The sequence below is a fragment of the Panthera pardus genome, unplaced genomic scaffold (genome assembly GCF_024362965.1).
Source record: "Panthera pardus isolate Hobbes unplaced genomic scaffold, ASM2436296v1 HiC_scaffold_12, whole genome shotgun sequence".
NCBI lineage: Eukaryota > Metazoa > Chordata > Mammalia > Carnivora > Felidae > Panthera > Panthera pardus.
The window spans coordinates 114,813,129-114,834,834 of NW_026526677.1; the positions used below are offsets into that span (position 1 = coordinate 114,813,129).

At 45.5% G+C, this 21,706-nt stretch overlaps 1 protein-coding gene across 1 annotated transcript; it reads right to left on the reverse strand.

Moving 5' to 3' along the window:
* Positions 1-9,033: 9,033 nt before the first annotated feature.
* Positions 9,034-14,964, reverse strand: LOC128776229 (uncharacterized). Its single transcript, XM_053900599.1, has 2 exons — positions 13,643-14,964; positions 9,034-9,688 (listed from the first exon to the last, which is right to left on the reverse strand). Exons 1-2 carry the CDS (start codon positions 14,796-14,798, stop codon positions 9,432-9,434), a joined length of 1,413 nt encoding a protein of 470 aa, XP_053756574.1. The 5' UTR covers positions 14,799-14,964; the 3' UTR covers positions 9,034-9,431.
* Between the last annotated feature and the right edge of the window lie 6,742 nt (positions 14,965-21,706).

Sequence of the window (21,706 nt, forward strand, 5' to 3'; positions counted from 1 at the left end):
GGTGCTTAACGGTGTTGGAGAAGGTGACAACTCTTACTGTCATGGTGAGACATCGGATCAGAAATAGTTCTGAGTTGTGGCAGGAAGCAAAGAGAGTGCTCTGTTTCTGTGATGCAGCAAACCCTGGAACTAGTCCCAACCCAGCCAGATAGCTCTCCTGTAAGCAACTGGGCTGGTGAACTGAAAAACTGGCTCAGGGAAGCCTTGAAAACTGGGCCCATTAGGGCAAGACATCATCTCAACCGAACCCCATAGTTGTCGTCATAGGGGCTTTGGAAAAAGTTTCTTCTGCAGGAGCACAGCCCCCTACAGCTTTCTGTTCAGTTCTTGCCATTATTCCTAAAAAGGTTCCTCTCACAGCCTGAACTCCATAATCACTAACCCTTGAGGTGACAGGCAGTCTCTAAAAACCTGCCTTGACCTCACCACTCTGGGGCTGCCTTATGCCTTATGAGTATGCATAGGTGAGGGAATGACAGAGCATTGATCCTCAGAGTCCTGGCCCCTTCTCTGAGCTTAATGCTGGGGAGTGTGTTCTTCCATCCTCAGAATCTTTACGGCTGTGAATAGATGCTGCCTTACTCCTTGAGATAACTTCTGAGCCCTCAGTACCATGCTTCCAACACAGCCTGCTGATGCCAGGTTTTAAATCTCCACTTGGAAACAGGGTTAGGGCAAAGCTGAAACTCACTGCTGTTTTGATGTATGAAAGAGAAGAGAATCTGAGAGATTCAGAATGAGTGAACTTTCTGTTACAGTACCTGATGGTTGGTAACTCCAAGCATAGCAGAGATAGCGTCCCATTAATTGCACTCAAACCTTAAAGAAAGATGACCAGGTGTACTTCCAAATCCATTACAAATGTTATCTTATTGACTTCCTTCAGGTTAAGTGTTAAACCACTGTCTCAACTTTTCCTTGCCTTGATCATAATGCTGTTAGTCCTTAGTTAATATCTCCGTCTCTCCCCACTAGCCAGTAAACTCAAGGGTAGGAACCATCTCTGATGGATCTACTTACCCTTAGACTTAGTTGTGCCTGACATGGGAAGACTCTTACTCTATCCTTGATAATTGACTGGACAAATGAATGAGTCATGGGTGGACAAAGAATTTCTCTTTTCAGATTATGTTATTGCTACTGGGTATGCATTCTGTTTTAACAAAAACTTTATCAACAGACGGTGTCATATTGAAGGAGGGGTTTGTGGCAGATATTTTGGGACATTTGTACTTTACAAACATTATGCTTCAAAAGATGTTTCCTTTATACAAAGCTGGTATCTAATATACATATGTTAAATTAACTAAACTGAATTTATGGAACAGTAGAAAGAGCAGATCTGGTTTTAGTCCCATTTTTGCCACTGACCTGGAACAAGGAGGTTGACCTCTAAAGTCCCTTCTGGCTGTTTTGTTCTACAGCTTTGTGAATTTATATGTGGAAGTAATCTATGCATTTGTTTCCTAGTAAAATTAGTGAAAAGACAGATAAAAACACCCAGCCACTCTCAAAGCAGAGCCTACTTCTCTGATAAGAAAAGAATGTAAGGAATTCTCTCTGTTAGGCTCCATTGGGTATGGATTATTTTGCATTTGTGGCACCAATCTGAGAAAAAGCTATGTTTGAACATTTGACTCGTGATAGGTATAAATAGAAACCTGTATATTTTCTGTTGTTCGAATGGATGTAATTCTAACACCTTCAGAAAACCTCATAGATTATTGGAAAAGTTCCATGAGACCAACAGTGAAATTGTAACATAATCTATTGTCTTATTTGGAGGGCTTTATAGCTCCATTCCTAAGAGAATAGAATAATATCTTGGTAAACTGGTATCTATGAGGATCACTAATTGTTAATTCACCTCTACATTGTTATAAATTTGTTGAAAATACTATAATAGTATTGCTTTGATTGATAAGAAAAATTCTACCACTTGTGTCCAATAGGTACTGCATATAACTTACTACAACAAAATCTTATATTGATTCACTTACTGACGTCAATGACAGCATAATGACATATATGTATATTTTCTGCAACTCTGCTGTTAGGTTTGATCAGATTCTAGCCCATAAGCCTGTGCCCTGAAGCAAATCGGATGCTGCTAGTGCAGAGGGAAGAGGACAGGTGTGATGTAATCAGAAGGGCTTAGAGTCTTAATCAGATAAGCCAGTGAATGTTTGGGTTATCTCTCACTTTCAAGTAATTTTAAAAGCAAAAATGTGCTTTGCAATAATAAGATTTCGGGTTAGAAAGTTATGTATAATTGGGCCATTAGGTTCGAATCAGAGAAGAAAATCTCCAGTTCTAAGAACTGTCAGGAAATAGGGGAAAACATCCCCAGCCCCCAGGAGTAGAACCTGGGACTCTGACAATAAACTGGGGGTAGAGAAGCTGTGGTCAAATGTCAGGAAACATCTGGGAACCTTGCAAAAGTTACACCTGCTCAGAGAGTGAGATCCAATAGGGCTTGTTTGGCATGGGCTTTAGGAATCTGCGTTTTTAACAAGCACACTACCAAATAGAAAATTCCTTACAAGTGAGCAGTTATTCCCATGTAAAACATATCAGTCATTTGTGTAAACAGTTATTTTTCCCAAGAGAATAAACAGATTGTTTTTTTTTGTATTATGTTCATTGCCTCAGACTTTAAGGGCATTACGTATGTAGGCATGACCTCATGCCTGAGGTATGACCTCAGGATATGTCACAACTTCTTGTTTCCCTCTTGGTTTTTTAAAAAGTTATACCTTGTTGTCAGCTCAAATAGAATTTTTAAAAATTTTTAATGTTTATTTATTTTTGAGAGACAGAACACAAGCAGGGGAGGGGCAGAGAGAGAGAGAGAGGGAGACACAGAATCCAAAGCAGGCTCCGGGCTCTGAGCTGTCAGCACAGAGCCCGCCGCAGGGCTTGGTCCACAAACCGCGAGATCAAGACTTGAGCCGACGTCGGATGCCTAACTGACCAAGCCACCCAGGTGCCCCTCAAATAGAATTATTAAGGCATGCTTGAGAAGTTTGAGCCAAATTTCTGACAGCAGTTTTTTTTCCAGTTTGAATTTTTATTGGATAAGCAAAGTTTATTCATTTCCCATTTATAATCCTTTTCCCCCTCCATTTATAATCTAATTATGTCAAGCTGTATTTTAGTCATGAAAGGTATAAAGATGAATAAAACAGTCCCTGTCCTCAAAGACAGTCCCCTGTCTCTTCGTGGGTGATAGGCATATAGGTAGATAAGTGTAATAAAATGTGATTAATGTTATTATTAGAACATATTCCATAGTATGGTTGGAACAGAAGAACTGAGTCAACTCTCGCTGGATGGGAAAAAGGTCCCAGAAAGGCTGTATAAGGAAGTAGATGCTTGACCTGATTTTTTTTCTTGCTTTATTGAGATATAATTGACAAATAACATTATGTAAGTTCAAGATGTACAATGTGATGATTTGGTACACATATATATTGTGAAATAATTGCCACAGTAAGGTTGGTCAACACATCCAACACCTCACATTGTTACCTGTTTGTGTATGTGGGGTGGGGGATGCTAAAAATACTTAACTCTATTAGCAACTCTCAAGTACACAGTATTGTTAACCATTGTCACATGCTGCCCTGTGGGGGATAAGTTTAGGAATCCCCCGGGCTTACACCAATGGGTTATCAAGGCACAAAGAAATACAAAGTCAATAAAATGCTCACACCTGAGTTTGGGTAAACCAGATTGGCACTCCAGGAATAGGGGGGTGCAAAGACACCCCAAGAATAGGGAGGCACAAAGGTGCCAGGAATAGGGAGGTGTAATGGCACCCCAAAATAGTGAGGGGGTGCTGAGCCCCCAAAAGTAGAGAGGGAGAGGCAAATGCCTGAAATAGAAATGGCGCAAAGGTGCCCAATACACAGAAATAACAAGATTAGATATTCAGGGTGAAAGCACCCCAAATTTAGTACTATAGCAGAAAGCTGCTTTCATAGAATAGAGCCAGGTTAGGTAAATTGGTGAATTGGGCTATGGATCACTGTGCTGCAGGCAAAGCAGCCCTGAACGGAGATGGTTAACAAAAGAAAGGGTGCTTATTAACCCTAAGGTTATTCCCCCCATCTGTCTCGTCCCCTAGTCTGGCAAAGATAAACAGGCTTGGGGCCTCCTGTCTACTGTTAACAACCTACCCATCTGCCCGGCACCAGGATTTTGTTTTATATTGACTGAAACCCCAAACACTGTATATCTTCAAAACCCCCTTTCCCCCCTCAGATCCACAAGTTAATGTTCCTAGTTTCGTTGTCTCTTTGTACATGCCCATCACATTTGCAAGCCTTCTGATCTGAATAAATACGGGGCTAGGACGCTTATTCTGGGCTCTTGTCTTTTTCCTGGACATGAGTCATCTCTCGTTTTAATCCTGCATCCACTCTTTTGCTAGACAAAAACTTTAGACTTAGAGTCTACGACACTGCACAATCCCCAGAATTTACTCATCTTATACTTGAAGCTTGTGCACTTTGACCAACATCTTTCCATCCTGAGCCCTTGGCAATCACCAACTTGCTCTTGGTTTCTATGAGTGAATTTGACTTTTTTAGATTCATAAATAAGTGGTATTATACAAGATTGGTCTTTCTCTGACTTATTTCACTTAGCATAATGCTCTCAAGGTCCATCCCTGTTGTCACATATGGGAGGATTTCCTTTGTTATGGCTGAATAATATTTCAATATATTTGTGATATTCATATGACATACCATATATCCATATGTTATATATATGTCATATAGACATATCTATCTATATATATGTCTATATGCCACATATGTATAAATCATATCTTCTTTATCCACTCGTCTGTCAGTGGATACTTTGGTTGTTTCCATGTCTTGGCTATTTTGAATAATGCTGCAATGAACATGCAGGGGTAGATATCTCTTTGAGGTAGTGATTTTGTTTCCCAAGAGAATAAACAGATTTGGTTGTACATCCAGAGTGGGTTTGCTGGATCATATGCTAGTTCTATTTTTTTTTAAGTTTGTTTGTTTGTTTGTTTATGCCATCTCTACACCCAGCGTGGGACTGAAACTCATGACCCTGAGATCAAGAGTTGGAAGCTCTGAGAGACTAAGAGAAAAATTACCAGGTGTGGGTTCTGCTATTGAGTGATATGAGTTCTTTATATATTTTGGATATTAATCCCTTATCAGATATATGATTTGCTCATATTTTCTCTCATTCTGTAGGTTCACATTTGATTTTGTTGATAATTTCTGAAAGGGCGGGCCTACGCCGGCAGACTCCATCTTGTTCTGTGTCCTTCACCTTGACCACACCTCCTCCCCTTGAGCAACCCCCCCCCCCACCTGCCTAACAGGACTGGGACCCTTCCCCAGCTAATCGGCTGAGGCCACAGCCATTACCTTACCAACTCCCCCTAGGCCCCAATAAAACCTTTGTCCTTTTGAAACTCGCTCTCTCTCCCCAGTATCTCACCACTGCATCGTGCAGGTAGGGGATTGAGCTCTAGCTAGCTTGAATAAAGGCTCTTTTGCTTTTGCATCGGACTCGGCTCCCTGGCGGTCTTTGGGGATCACGAATTCTGGGCATAACAATTTCCTTTACTGTGAGATGCTTCTTAGTTTCATGTAGTTACACTTGTTTATTTTTTATTGCTTGTGCTTTAGTGTCACATCCAAAAAATGTTGTCAAGACCAATATTAAGCGTCTTTTCCTGTTGGTTTTCTTCTAGGAGTTTTACAGTTTCATGTACAACATTTAAGTATGTTAGTTTTTGTGACTACTATGAAATATGAGTTCAATTTCATTCTTCTGCATGTAGCTACTCAGTTTTTCCAGCACCATTTATGGAAGAGACTGTCCTTTACCCATTGTATATTGTTGCCTTCTTTGTTATAAATTAACTGACCACATATGCATGGGTTTATTTTTGGGCTCTTTATTCTTTTGGCCTATGTGTCTTTTTTTTTTTATGCCAGTACCATAATGTTTTGATTGCTGTAACTTTGTGATACAATTTAAATTAGGAAGTATGATGCCTCTAGCTTTATATACTTCCTCAGATTGCTTTGGCTATTTGGAATCTTTTGTGGTTACATACAAATTTAAGGGTTTTTTTTCCCCTACTTCTGTGAAAATGCCATTGGAATCTTGATAGAGATTGCATTGACCTATAGATAACTTTAGGTAATATGGACATTTCAATGATATTAATTCTTCTGTGAACATAGGATATCTTTTCATTTGTTTCTGTTTTCTTGAATTTTTTTCATCAAAGTTTTATAATTTTCCATGCACAGCCCACTGTCTCCAGAAATGTGGGTGCTACTGGGTCCTATAGAATATGTACATCTTTCAAATGCTCCCACTCTTATTTGTGTTGTGGCCTCTGTGGCCTATAGAGGAAATGGGGGAAATTCCCTCTGATGCCTGATATACAGACAAGTCTAGTTGGGGAAACCCACACACAGAGGAACTCAAGTTACTACTTAACCTAATACTGATGCCACCTGGATGGAAACACTCATGCACCCCTCCCAGGGCACAGGAATCCCTCAGCCTTGCTAGGGGCCCAGAGGGCCCCCCCCCCCACACACACACTTTATAACCTCCTCCTGCCATCTGCAGCTCTCCCAGATGCTGGCCTGTGATCCTGAGCTGACCCTTCACTCCGTCCATCCTTGGGGACTGAGATGGCATCACAAGGGGAGACATGGGAGGATGAGAGAAAAATGGGAAGAGGGAGCTGAGCTTGAGGGTGGGGGAAGCATATATTGTCTCTTGTTCACCCACTCCAGGAGTCACCCTTGAAGGGTACCCTCTGCAACTGCTCATTTCTGAGGTGCACAGAAGCACACATGCACAGAGGAAGAAATAGACACCACAAACACAGAGACACACAGGCATGGAACCACCCACAGCCTCATCTGGGGACTCAGGTATGGGGTCATGGACAGGCTCACACACAGACCCACACTGCAGACATAGACACCCAGAGGGGAACACTCTCTTGTTGCATCCACACGACTCCTGAAACAGAATGCTACAGGCACCAGTGACAGTCACAACAAAGTTTATTACAATGAGAGGCAAGGCCGACCGATCGGGACCAACACTCTTGATAAGAGTGCGGCCCCGAACAGCCGGGGTACAGAGTTTTTATAACCGATCACATCGTTTTATCATCACCTGGGAACAGAACAAAGAAACAATTTCCAGATGAGTTAGAAACAGTTGCCTAATGAGGTGTTTACTTTAGACTTTCTGCCTCTAAGTTGCAACCAGTGGATCTCCTTGACCCTGCCTCTGATGCTCTTTTCTTTGAACTTTTGCTTCCTTAATTGGTGAAGCCTAATTTACAAGAGTATGAGGCGTAATTTATAAGAGTAAAGCAAGGCTGTTATCTCTTAACCTTCAATGTCAACACAAAGCTGTTATTTTTCAAGCTAAGCATTAGCCCTACACTACAATTTAACCCTTACATTTCCCCCTTTTCTTGTCAGTGAATCAATCCCTTGATTCATCATTAGGAACTAAGGGGATATAATTGGACCTGATCATCATAATTTTTATTTCACTAACTCGCTTCTTGACATATTGTACTAACCAATTGATAATGCACGGGCCAATAGTTAACCCGAGAAGTAACAATAGCAGTGGCCCAGCTACGGCTGTAAGCAATGATGTGAGCCAGGGGGACCAAGAGAATAAACTCTGATACCAATTATTGCTGGCTTCCCTGGCACGTTCCCTGGCCCTAAGATTATCCCTGACCAAACTGAGAGTGTCTCGGATTACTCCGGAATTGTTCGCATAAAAACAGCATGTTTCTCCGAGGGCCACGCAGAGGCCCCCCTCCTTCATGAAGAGTAAATCAAGCCCTCTTCTGTTTTGTAATACAACCTCAGCTAAAGAGTCTACTTGGTGTTCTAGCCGAGAAATTGAAGTTTCCAAGTAGCCTAGGTCTCGGTCCACTTGCTTGCTTACAGTTTTGAAATTTTGGTCCCCCACAATGAGTCCAGCAGTTCCAATAGCTGTGGATCCTGCAATTCCCAGTCCCACTAGGAGTGGAATGAGGACTGGTGCTGCCCTTTTTACCCTGGAATGTCCTTCAAATAGACGTAAGTGTTCTCTCCCTGCTTCTCCGCTATATAGGTATATTTGTGGGAGAATATGAACTAGGATACAAATCTCTTGGGTGCCGACCCCAAAGTATGCGGCTGCAATGCAGGGGGTAATTCCTGATGAGCAAGCAAACCAGGATCCAGTAAGGGCTCGGTATGCTATATTTTGGGCGCTATCAGTATCTGAACTACTTGGAATATACACTTCTGCACAAGAGTTTTTGTAAGGGGAGTTCTGCCAATTATATTCTTGGGACACTATACACCAACCCTGCCCTTGGAGGTCTCCTAGGGTTAAAATTGGTCGTGAACCCCAAGGGCACAATGTCGTGCTTGGATTTAGTAATTTCACAACATGCTTTTCTATGTCTTGTCCAATGCTAGCATTTGTAGCCACTCCCACATAATATGGAGGTTTAGGGTTTAAGCACAGCCAACAATCTTGTACAATCTCGGTGTGAGATGAATTTAGCCAAGCATACATAGAATCTACTACATCTAGCCAATGCGTCTCAGGGGAGAACGGGTTCTGGATATGACCTGTAGTTGGTAATTCCAACTTTGTGGGGGCACCCGATTGCGGGGTAGGTTGGGAAGGGACAGTCGGAAAGAGTGGGGGGTGTAAAATCATATCCTTGTTTGGCCCTACCGGATTGGGTGGAGTTTTTCTTTTAACCCGTTGTATAGTAAAGGAAATGCCCTTGTCAACTCCTGGAGCATACATCCTGAGACCCCAAGTGTGTCCAGTGTCCCAGGAAGAGGAAAAGGTACTGGAACTAGAAACCTTTTTTAAACATATTTTTGTTGGGTTACATTTTCCTTGAGTCTTACATTTGGGATCTGGAGTTCTAAGGAGGGTGATTAAGGGATCATGGCCCTGTCCTGTCAGCCAGGGGGCCAGCGTTTCACAACCCCATTTTGCACAATGGTATTGGCCTTTTCCTTCACATTCGACCTTTCTATTTGCAGGGCAACTGTATAACCCTGGTATGTTAGCCAATTTTTGTTCTTGATCCCTGTGTCCACATCCATAGGTAACCATATAGGGGTTTTCGGGGACCGGAGGAGCGAAGCCCGTTGGCTGTTTATAATTAGTAACTAGAGTCCCCCATGAGTCCCCCACCAAGTCGCATAAATCAAACAAAAAACAAGGCACAGTGGAAGAGGTATTAGATGCTATCACCTTTCCCGTGACAGTGTCCCTGAGTTCCCATTGGTATGGCCAAAAAGATAGGGGATGCAATTCCATACAGTCCCCCACACTTATCACCATACAAACCCAGAAAATTATTATTCCCGCATCAGTCTTAGCTTTAAAGGATCTTCTGGATGCCTTTGAACCTTCCATTGCTCTTTGTTATCTGGTTCTGCATCAGTCTGGGTTGTTCCCGCCTTCACGCAGTTTTTCTTAACCTGAGAGTGATGAATCCAGGTTCGGACACCATCTACCTTCACGGCCGTGGGTGTAGTCAGAATCACGGTGTGTGGTCCTTTCCAGCGCGGCTCCAGGGTTTTAGGCTCGTGCCTTTTGACCCAGACTAAGTCTCCTGGTTGAAAGGGGTGGGGAAGAACAGGAGGATGAGTGAAGGCTTCTCTCAAGGCCCTGGTTATTTCCTTCTGTACATGTTGCAGGGCCATGAGCGAAGCCAGCAAATGGTCCTGTTCCAACTGTTCCATTACATCGTCTCCTAGCCTCGGCAGGATAGGTGGAGGTCTGCCGAATAAAATTTCATAAGGGGAAAATCCCTTGACAAATGGAGTACAACGCGCTCGCAAAAGGGCAAAAGGCAGGACATCAACCCAATTTTCGCCTGTCTCAAGGGACAATTTGGTTAAGGTCTCTTTTAGGGTCCTATTCATCCTTTCTACTTGACCCGAGCTCTGGGGTCTATATGCACAGTGTAATTTCCAATCTATTCCCAATGCCTGGGCCAGACCCTGGGACACCTGCGCCGTGAAGGCCGGGCCATTGTCCGATCCTATGCTCAGAGGCAGCCCGAATCTAGGGATTATTTCATTTAATAATTTCTTAACTGTCGCCTGAGCCGTTTCTGATTTAGTGGGGAATGCCTCGACCCACCCGGAGAAGGTGTCTACAAAAACAAGCAAATATTTATATCCGTATTTCCCTGGTTTAATCTCAGTAAAATCTACTTCCCAAAAGCGGCCTGGCTCAATTCCTCTATCTCTTTTAGCTTCTGAAACCTTCCTATTTGCACCCTGATTTACTTGGGCACAGCTTACACATCTTTCAACCACCTCTTCAATCTCTTTTCCCAGCCCTTGTGCCCTGAACTTTCTCCGCACTAATTCCGCCATCTTCGTTTTTCCCAGATGAGTCCCTTGGTGGAGCTGACCCACCATGCGCCGCCCGAGTGCCGCGGGTAAGAGGATCTTACCTTCAGGATCCTGAAACCACTTTTGTCCCGGCATCTTACTTCCCCCTTTTCTGGAAATCCACTCCAAATCTTTAGGAGTGTAACTGGGCTCCAGTGGAAGCAGGGGCTCTGTCAAGATCGGTAGCTCCAAGGCACTTTCACTTTTAGTTAGGGCAGCTTCTCGGGCTGCTGCATCAGCCAGGCGATTTCCGACTGCCTCTAGGGAGTTGCCTTTTTGATGTCCCGGGCAGTGAATGATTGCCAGCCTCGCAGGTTCCCAGATGGCTGCTAGAAGATCTAAAATTTCAGCTTTATTTTTGATGGCCTTGCCTTCTGCTGTGAGGAGACCACGCTCTTGATAAATGGATCCGTGTACATGCGCGGTTGCAAAAGCATAGCGGCTGTCCGTATAAATGTTAACTGACTTGTTTCTTCCAAGTTTTAGGGCTTTTGTTAGTGCGATGAGCTCTGCGCGTTGGGCTGAAGTTCCTGGGGGAAGGGTCTGTTGCCATAAAACTTCACGGTCTGTCGTCACCGCAGCACCGGCATACCTTTGCCCTAGAAACACAAAACTACTGCCGTCTGAAAACATGCTGATATCAGGGTCATGTAAAGGAATGTCCGTAAGATCAGAGCGGAGGGACGAGATCGTTGCCAAGGTTTCTGGGCAAGAGTGTAGAGGGGGATTCTGTCCTTCAGGCAGCAAAGTGGCTGGGTTTAAGGTTGTGGGAGCACAAAAACGTATTCGGGGCTGGTCAAGTAGCAATGCTTGATATTGGGTAATCCGAGCATTTGACAGCCATCGCTCTGGGGGAGCCCGCAGTAAAGTTTCCACTTCATGGGGCCCCGTGACAGACAATGCTTGCCCTAAGGTTAGTTTGTCTGCATCTTTAACTAGAAGCGCAGTGGCAGCAATTTGTCGAATGCATGGGGGCCAACCGGAAGCAACTGGATCCAGCCGTTTTGATAAATAAGCCACTGGTCGGCGCCAAGGTCCTAGGCGCTGTGTCAGAACTCCCTTGGCTACCCCCCCTTTTTCGGCTACAAACAAATGGAATGGCTTGGTGGGATCTGGCAGGGCCAAGGCTGGTGGGGTCATGAGAGCATCTCGTAAAGCTTGGAAGGCTTTGGTTTGAGTCTCTCCCCACATGAAGGATTCTGGAGACCCTTTGAGGGTGGCATACAAAGGGGCTGCCAGTTCAGCAAAGCCAGGTATCCATAGTCTGCAGTAGCCTGCCGCCCCAAGGAACTCGCGGACTTGTTTGCGAGTTTTAGGCTGAGGAATATCGAGTATGGCCCGAATTCTTTGTTCACCAAGGTAGCGCTTACCTTTTTTAAGGTTGTAACCTAGATAGGTCACTGCAGTACGACAGACCTGTGCTTTTCTGGCTGACACTCGGTACCCCAGTTTTTGTAGAAGACTCAAGAGTCCTTTGGTGGCATTCAGGCATTCTAAATGAGAAGGGGCTGCCAGCAAGATATCATCAACATATTGCAATAGAGTTACCTGTGGGTTGGAAATCCGAAATGGCTCTAAATCTTGGTGCAGGGCTTCATTAAAAAGAGTAGGAGAATTTTTAAATCCCTGGGGGAGTCGCGTCCAGGTGAGCTGTCCGGCTTTTCCCTCTTCAGGATCAGTCCATTCAAATGCAAATAGTGGCTGGCTTTGTGGGGCCAGCGGGATGGCAAAGAAGGCATCTTTTAAGTCCAGAACTGTATAATACACCTGAGAAGGGGGAAGCAGACTAAGGAGAGTATAAGGGTTGGGTACAGTGGGATGAATGTCCATTACCCTGGCGTTTACTGCTCTTAGGTCTTGAACTGGCCGGAAATCGGATGAATTAGGCTTCCGGACAGGAAGAAGCGGAGTATTCCATGGCGACTTGCATGGGATCAAAATGCCAGAGTCGCGCAAACGCTTGATGTGAATAGCGATTCCCCGCCTAGCCTCCCGGGACATGGGATATTGTTTTAGTCTTACCGGAAGTGCGGATGCCTTAAGTTCCACTATTATGGGAGCTTGATGAATTGCCAGCCCAGGTGGATTAGTTTCAGCCCATACCTGGGGAAAATCCGCCTGGAGGCTTTTAAGGAGGGGATCGACTGCATGAACATTTTCATTAGGCACTGGAGTGAGCAGGCCCTCTTCCCCAAGTGGCACAGTCACCATTACCGTTGTTGGGCCATCCTGGCCGACTTTAATATGCATACCCCCTTCAGTGAATTTCAAAGAAGCCGTTAGTTTATGCAGTAGGTCTCTACCTAGTAATCCAGGGTAGGGGCATTCAGGCATGATTAGGAAAGAATGTGTAACAGTTTTACGGCCTAAATCTACTTGTCGTTCAGTGGTCCATTTACAAGTCTGGGACCCAGTTGCTCCTTGCACCAGGGTTGCCCCTTGCCTGGTGGGGCCAGGATCTTGTTTTAAAACTGAAAAGGTTGCCCCAGTGTCCACCAAGAAGGTCTTAGGTTGGCCCCCTATATTAACAGTAACCAACGGCTCAGAAGGGGCCACCGAGCCGCGGCCCCGTCAGTCGAAATCGACTCCCATCACAGATACCTGGGGTGGCCCAGTTTTGCGTTGGGCTAAGTTGGGGCAATCCTTTTTCCAGTGTCCCTCTTGTTTGCAATATGCACACTGATTTTTTCCCAGTGACACTTTAACCCTTTGTTTATCTTTTTTCTTTTGTTCAGACCAGAATTCTTTGGGCGCTCTGGGTCCTCTTCCCTCACGGGCATCCAGGACGGCTGCCACCACCCTGCTTAATTTTTTTGTCTGTCTTTCTTCCTGAGAATCCCTATTGTTGAAAACCTTTTGGGCTATTTCAACTAACTCAGATAAATTTTTTCCTTCAAACCCATCTAATTTTTGTAACTTTTTCCGAATGTCTGGGGCTGCCTGTGAGACAAAAGCCAGATTTAATGCCCTTCTATTTTCAGGTGCCTCAGGGTCAATAGGGGTAAAGGTGCGGTACGCCTCCATGAGCCTTTCTAAGAAGGCCGAGGGGCTTTCCCCAGCTCCCTGAATTACTTCTGTTACCTTAGACATGTTTGTGGGCCGGCGGGCGGCCGCTCGGAGACCTCCCAGTAGAGTCTGGCGAAATAGGGTTAATGATTGCCTACCGTGAGGGGTGTTTGGGTCCCAATTCTCAGGATGCGAGGAAGGAAAAACTTCCTCCAGCACAGCAGGATCCACGGTGGGTTGCCCATTTGGCCCCATCACTAATTTCTGGGCCTCACGACGGATCTTATCTCGCTCCTCAGTGGTGAAGAGAACCTGCAAGAGCTGCTGGCAGTCATCCCAGGTTGGCTGATGGGTCACAAATATAGTTTCAAGAAGAGAAATTAATGTTTGGGGTTTCTCTGAGAACGAGGGGTTTTGAAGCTTCCAATTATAAAGGTCGCTAGTGGAGAAGGGTACATAAGTCATAAAGGGTCGGACTTCACCCTGCAGGGGTGGCCCTGGACGAAGGGGTAGGGCAGTGGGAGGGGGATGAAAGGGAGTCCCTGACCGGGTATGAGATGGGCTCAGGGAAGTGTCCTGACTCGGGCTTGCCTCCTGATCTGAAGCATCCTGACTTGTATTTTTTGAGCGAGAACTATAGGGCGGCGGGCGGTAAGTTTCTTCTTCTTCCTCTGGTGCAGGTGATAGAGGGGGCAGCCGCTTAGTCCCGTCAAGATTCTTATTTTGAGCTTCAGATGGGCTGCCTTTGAGTGGTAAAGCCTGTACTTTAGGGAGGCAAGGGGAAAGGGGAAGGAGAAGTTTTAACCAATCTGGAGGGTTTTCGATGAGGGTCCTCCATGCCCCAATATATGGGATTTGGTCTTCGTGCCTAGAAAAGACAATATCATGAACCTTATATATCAATGTAAGGTCAAAGGTCCCCTGTGGAGGCCATTCCACCTGAAAGCTGGTCCATTCCACCTCGCAGAGAGTTCGAAGGACTGACTTCTTAACGTGGAGGCCGAAAACTGAGGCAGCTCTCCTATAGTCCTGGAAATGGGTTAGTATGAGACTCAGAGGGGTGGGGGTACTCTGATTTTGACCCATGACAAAGATAGGCAGAACTGACAAGGACGCACAGACAGTCAACAGGAAGAAGACAATTAAGACACGAAGAAAACACAAATTTGAGATCTCTAGGCCAGTAGGCCGTGGCAGCCACCTGAAAATAGGATCCTTCTTGACAAAAACCAAACCAAATGGGGTCCACCAGCGTCCCGGTAGGATCCCTGACTCTGGGTCTATAGCCGCGTCCAGCAGACCCTCCTGAGTCATCCAAATGGCGCGCCCCAAGAATTCCTTACCTCTCCCAATCCCGAGCTTCTTCCCAGGGGTCGGCGGAGCAATCCGCAGAAAGGGCCCTGTTTCAGACCTTTAACTTTCTGGCGGAACAATCCGAGGAAAGGGCCCTGTTTCAGACCTTTAACTTTCCCGCGGAACAATCCAAGAAAGGGCCCTGTTTCAGACCTTTAACTTTCCCGGCCAACGCACCAAATGTTGCATCCACACGACTCCTGAAACAGAATGCTACAGGCACCAGTGACAGTCACAACAAAGTTTATTACAATGAGAGGCAAGGCCGACCGATCGGGACCAACACTCTTGATAAGAGTGCGGCCCCGAACAGCCGGGGTACAGAGTTTTTATAACCGATCACATCGTTTTATCATCACCTGGGAACAGAACAAAGAAACAATTTCCAGATGAGTTAGAAACAGTTGCCTAATGAGGTGTTTACTTTAGACTTTCTGCCTCTAAGTTGCAACCAGTGGATCTCCTTGACCCTGCCTCTGATGCTCTTTTCTTTGAACTTTTGCTTCCTTAATTGGTGAAGCCTAATTTACAAGAGTATGAGGCGTAATTTATAAGAGTAAAGCAAGGCTGTTATCTCTTAACCTTCAATGTCAACATAAAGCTGTTATTTTTCAAGCTAAGCATTAGCCCTACACTACAATTTAACCCTTACAACACATACACACACACACACTTTTCTCTCTCTGTCTCTCTCTGTCTCTCTCTCACGCACACACACACACACACGTAGATACACACACTCAGGGATACACACATACACACATTCAGGGACATGTGCAACACTCCCAAGAAGCAAACCCTACACACACTGGACACACAGAAAACACACACACAGTTGTAATCAGAAACACTCAAAGTGATAGCAAATTCATACATACAACCAATACGCACACAGACACGACACACAGATACACACAGATACTCCCACAGGGACACATGTACCTGAGAGATACAGATAATACAGTCACAGACACAGATTTGCACAGCAGACATGCTCATTCAGAGACACAGACACAGAGATACACATGCATACAGATAAACACAAGAGGAAAACGATGAGGGAGCATTAGGCAAGCTGCCAGGCCTCAAACCCCTCCCCCACCCTCAGGTGGGATATGTGTGATAACCCTTGGGCACTCCTGGCTGCTCAAGAACAAAGGAAAAGAAAAGAAAAACAAATGGTTAACAGATAGAGATCATAGTCCTGCAGGGCCATCTCCATCTATTTATAAATATCTTAATAAATCACGAGAAAAAGACAATGGTAATCTCCAGAAACCTATGGACTTGGTTTCCTAGAGCCCCAACATCATCCCTCCATAGTGATGTAGGAAACTAAGGCAGAAGGGAATGACAGATAGAACTAAATTTCCTTATAACCTGCAGCCCATTGACAGATACTTGAGGCTAGCAGAGTGAAACATTTCTCCAGGAAATCCCTGTGTCCTAATGCTAATGCTTTGCTAGAGGGCAAACAACCCTAGTTTGACCTTAGCTAGTCCTCCAGCATCCTGGGAGTCTTATTTAGCATATGAAAGTCTCACTGGAAACTTCCCTCCCCCCAGCTCCATAGTATATAACTAGTCTCCTCATGGTGCTTGGGCAGCTCTTCAGCCAGGGCCACTGGTCCTGTCCCATGCTTTAATGAAATCATGTTTTTGCACCAAAGATGACTTCAAAAATCCCTTCCCCACGAACCCCACTGTCACCCCAAAACCTCATCAGAAAACATGAAAACGGCCAAATAACAGGAAATTCATGTCCACAGTCAATATAACCACAGACACAGAACTCCAACTCACAGGTGCATGATGCAGATTACACACACATGTGCAAGGGCATGCGCACACACACTCCAGGATGGCTCTGGCACTCCAGTGGAGGCCACTACAAGCAGAAGGGGTGCACAGACCCTGGCATGACCTTTCCCATCTAAGTTGTCATGGAAGGGGGTGTTTTCCTGGTTCCAACCCTGTGCTGGGCATGTGTCCCATGTCAGTGCCTTATGGAGGGTTGTGCCCAGGCCTGGATTCCAGAGAGTGGCCAGGATAGGGTGGCCACAGGGACAGGGGCACAGGGCAGAGACAGGGTACACTTAGAGTGGGGGTGTTGCATGGGACCGGGTCAGGTGAGGGAGACAGGCGAGTCTCTCCAGGATCCTTGGGGTGTGTCAAAGTGGGCTGTGCCTGCTCCCACAGCAATAATAGCAATAATGGCATCATCAGGACTAGCATATGACAGCACTATCATCACCACAGAGATGAATGACCAGCAACCTGAGGTGCAGGAGCCGGGCTGTGACCTTGCCGTCTCGTTTGGCCTCAGCTTCTGTACAGGCTGACCTGGAGCAAAGCGGGGCTATGGGGCCAAGCATCTTTGCGGCCCTTGCTCCCTCTGGAGTCCCCAGGCCCCAGCTTCCCACTCTCCCAACATCCCCTCCCAGACCCAAGTCAGCAGTGAGCCTTTTCTCAGCCTGGGTCCAGCCTTCCCCTTGAGGGCTCTGAGCCTGGTTCCCCATCTGTGCAAGGGGTTAGAGACGGTACTGCCGCTGGGTCCTGAGAGGTGATGTCTGCGAAGGCAAAGGCTTGGCACAGGCCTGAAACTGGAGGGAACTGAGGTTTTCACCTTTGTTGCCTTTAACAGCTGTGCAACTTTTAAGGCACCAGACTGGGAAGACTCATGCCCGAGGGAGGTGGTGACACTGATATCCACTAGTGCTCAGCACGTGGCTTCCTCTTGTCCTCAGCACAGTTCTGGACACAGGCATGGACACTCCCATTTTACTGTAGGAAACCAGCCCAGGCTCACACAGCTGTTAAGCAGCACACTGGATCTCAAACTCTATGCTCCTGGCCCTGCCCCCAGGGGCCACGAAGGACTCCCCAGATGGGAGGCTGACATTGGCTTTGGGGACACTTTCTCACCTCCATGAATGATCTCACTTGTTCAAGGCCCCCCAAACTCTGTTCACTGCCTCCTCTTTCCCTGGTTCCTGCTCCAGTTGTAATCAGGGTGATCCTGGCCACCCTTCATGGAATTCCCTAGGCCCCCTTATAGTCAGGGCCTCTCTCCCATTCACTTTTGGGCCAGTCGGACTCCACCCCCTCTGTAGCTGGCCTCTCCTTGTACCACCAGGACAGCCCAACACTGGGGCTCTTTAGGCAGGCAGCAGGATCTAAACGGAATGTAACACTATTGGTTTTTCACTCCTGCTTTGTTTTGGTTTTGGTTGTCTTGTATGGTTTCTTTATATTTAGGTTGGAGCCCTTGCTTTGCTATTTTAGCAGTGGCAGAGTGGTTCCTGTTACAATAAATTTACATAAAAATAAAAGTGAGGGGATTTAGATCAATGATTTTCAGTTGGGGAATCACTGAGTCAATCGTGTAGAGAAACTATTTAGGAAGCTCAGCTCAGGACAGAGCCCAGGACAGGTGATCACAGTAGGTTTGTCTGGTCACCTGGGTCCCTGGCCTATGCCCACCTGCTTGGCCCTCCTCGCCCAGCACACCTGGTACTGCCAACAATCTGGGTATTGTCCCAGTTCCCCCAGGAGAGAAGCTGATGAACTATTTCTCTTACAATGCTCTCATTCCTGGAGATTGCAGGAGATCCCCTGTGAGTCAGCTGGATTTCCCCCCACCCCACCCCCCACCCCCCCCGTATGGTTCATAATGTACAGCCCATGCCAATAGGTAGGAGGGTCACACAGATAAGTGACAGATCTACCACCGTTTGTGGTGTTAAAATGCCTAGGTCAACTAGAGATGATTTGGGGACCAGACAATCTTCTTACACCAATATTCCAGGATATTCCAGGCCAGGAGACATTTTTTATTACAATTGTATCGTGCACCTATCATTCAGTTCAAATATAGCTCTTTTTCTTTGGGATTTCTTGACTCATATTCTACTTCTAGAGGAACTTCTCAATTTCTAAACATATGGGAGTTTCTAGTTACCTCTTTATTAGTGATTTCTAGCACATTCTATTACCAAAACATGCTTTGTGTGATTTCCTTTCTCTGAAATCATTTCATTCCTTTGAAATTTCCCTTATGGCTGTAATAAATAGGGTGAATGTTTGTAACTGTATCCTCTGTGCCTAAAGTGAATGCGTCCTCTACAGTGTTATGTCCATGTGGACACATATATGGATATAGCTGTGGGATTCAGATGGTTTGCTATCAAGATGACTACCTTATGGATGTTCTATCTGCTTTGACTTACTGAGAGAGGGTTAAACTTTCCTGTCTGCTTGCGTATTTGATTGTTCTTGCAGTTGTGTCCTCCTTTGCTTTCTCGATTGTTCAGCTATTGCCCATGGGAGATGGGAGTTCAGAAAGGAAGCAGAGAGCACTCAGAAGAGGTGACGGGGAGCTGGGTTGGGAGGGCCCAGAAACCAGAAGGTCAGCCAAGTTTCCAGAGAGGAACTGTCGTTGGGATGGCACGTGGTGGTGCACCAGGTGGGAAGTGGCTTTTTAAAATGAGATCACGTGGGGTGTCCATATTACTCTACCAGGGGTGAGGGCAGCTGATTGGTCGAGAGAGAGTATCAAGGCTCTGGGTTGCTAAGGCAACACCCAGACAGGTGAGGGCTTGGAAGAAGAAGGATCTTCCTCTGCTCCACCTGCTCCTGAGAGTCCACTTAACCTGCTGTTTGTGTCCTGCTCACCTAGTGATTTACTGACCTGCTGACCTACTAGCCTGTGTGAACCCTCCCCCCCACCCCCCGTACTTGATCTGATCCTGGTACTGTCTCTGACCCCCATCTTCTCCTGACACATCCCTAACCCCACCCCCTTTTTATACTCCTCCCCCATCCCCAATTACCACCCCTCTCCCTTTCCCACCCCCCCTACTCCTCCCTTGCTAACCCCCTGTCTCCACCTCCTGCCTGGAACCCTAGAGTCCCCTTAAAGGACCAGGACAGGAAGGTGCAGAGACTGCTTATCTGGCTCCTTGTGCTTGGGTGTCCTGGTTACCCAAACACAAATGTGAGTAAACATGGACGTCGGTGGATTCTCCCTTCCTATTGGGGGTTATTTCACACTGTGGTTAAACAACAGCTTTTCCATGGGGCTTTTGCTGGGAACTTCAGAAGAACTTCATTTCTTCCTGAAGACTGTGGACCACAGGGCAGGTTTTTCCCCCAGCCTGAAGTGGTTGTGGCCACAAGTGTCCACATCAAGTTCTGGGCCCTGTCTGTGCTGCTTGGTCCAAAAAGAGCAGTGGTGACAGGATGTAAACCCAAACATAGTAGTTTTATAGTGTCAAGAAGGAAGGATTTGTGAGGATACTAAAAGCTATTGAGCTGACTGACTCAAATAGGTGTTTCTACGATGTGTGAATTATTTCATTAAAGTTGCTTTAAAAAATGTCAAGAACTCTTATTTAATAGGAACTATGGGTATTAGACTGGCTCCTGGAAGCCCTGTTAAGATCCTGCTTCAAGCTTTGTAAGCTTAGGGTCCATCTTCTATGTAGTTCGTTTTCCTATCAGCACGTTGTTCATATTTGTGAAGTTTGGTAGCTCTGGGAACAGTGGTAACTGAAGCATTGATGTTGGCACTAGAGTGTTAAAAAGTGAAATGTCTTTGGGCTCTGTGCTTCCTGGTTTGTGGGCTTTTAGCAACTTCTGAGTCATCCCTTTGTCTCTGGTCTTGGAGGCTGTCCCCAGAGATTCTGTGTCCAACTGTGTTGACGGGAGCCTCATAAGCCCAGAAGAAACTAAGTGGCTGCATCTTGCTTGGATATTTACAATAGGAAAATCACGAGGAGCGACATGATCAGGAAGTGAAAGAATTGTTGCCCTTTCTTTAGCTAAGTATGTGCAGAGTGTTGATTTCCTCAAAGCAAGAAGGGTTCTGAATGTCCTTAGTATTGTCCAAATATAATGAAATACCTGGTACCCAGTGTGACTATTTCACTGTAATATTGAAAAGCAAAACTTGTACCCCTAGGAGAGTGAGACAGACAGACAGACAGGGAACACCATAGAGATAAGTAGATTTCTTTAGATTGGCATATACCAGATCCTTAGAGTGGGATCTGGAAAGTCCCAGTAGTCAGGAATAACCCTTGCATTGAGGCAGAATCATTCCACACGAATGCCTCCCATCTAAATAGAATCGTTTCTATTTCTTTTGAGACTCTGAAGGAGGAAAATTCTTGATCATCTTTATGAGAATTTTCCCCCTGTACCTAGGCTACCTCTCACAGATTGGTTCAGCTCTCTCTCCCTACCTCATCTCTGAATTCTTCCATCAACTATCTTGTCTTGCATTTCCCACCTCCACCTACTCATGGCCATTGACTGTGAGAACCTAGTGTTATTGGCCCCATTGGATCTAATCTAGTTCAGCATCAACTACCAATATCAGCAGTCAGACAGCTGCCAGATGCACCAACAGTGCCCACAGCCAAAGATGTTTTACCTTCATGAAAAGATGGCGTCTTTGGTGCTTTAGAGCCCCATGATCAACCATTGTGCTTACAGCTACTTCTTTCTTTCAGACAGTGGCTAGTCAAAGACAGTGGGATTTCCCACCGTTACACATTTTTGTGACCTCATCTCTGAGAGCTCAAGATGAAAATGTTATACATTTCAGAGGCTACTTTCTAGACAGGTTCCTTTGCACAAAATTAAGCTTGGTATGTGAATTAGTGTGAATTGCATTGTGAGTGTTTTGCTCCTAAAATACTTTTAAGTCCAGTTTTTGTAGAATGAGGTGTGTTCTGTTGTTTTGGTGACCATATTCAGGAATTTTGTATTCTTTGAGAGATCAATTTTCAGAGTTGCTATTGATTGATTTTAGCACAATACCATGAAATAGAAACATGAATTCCTTTCATTGGTTATTTGGAGATG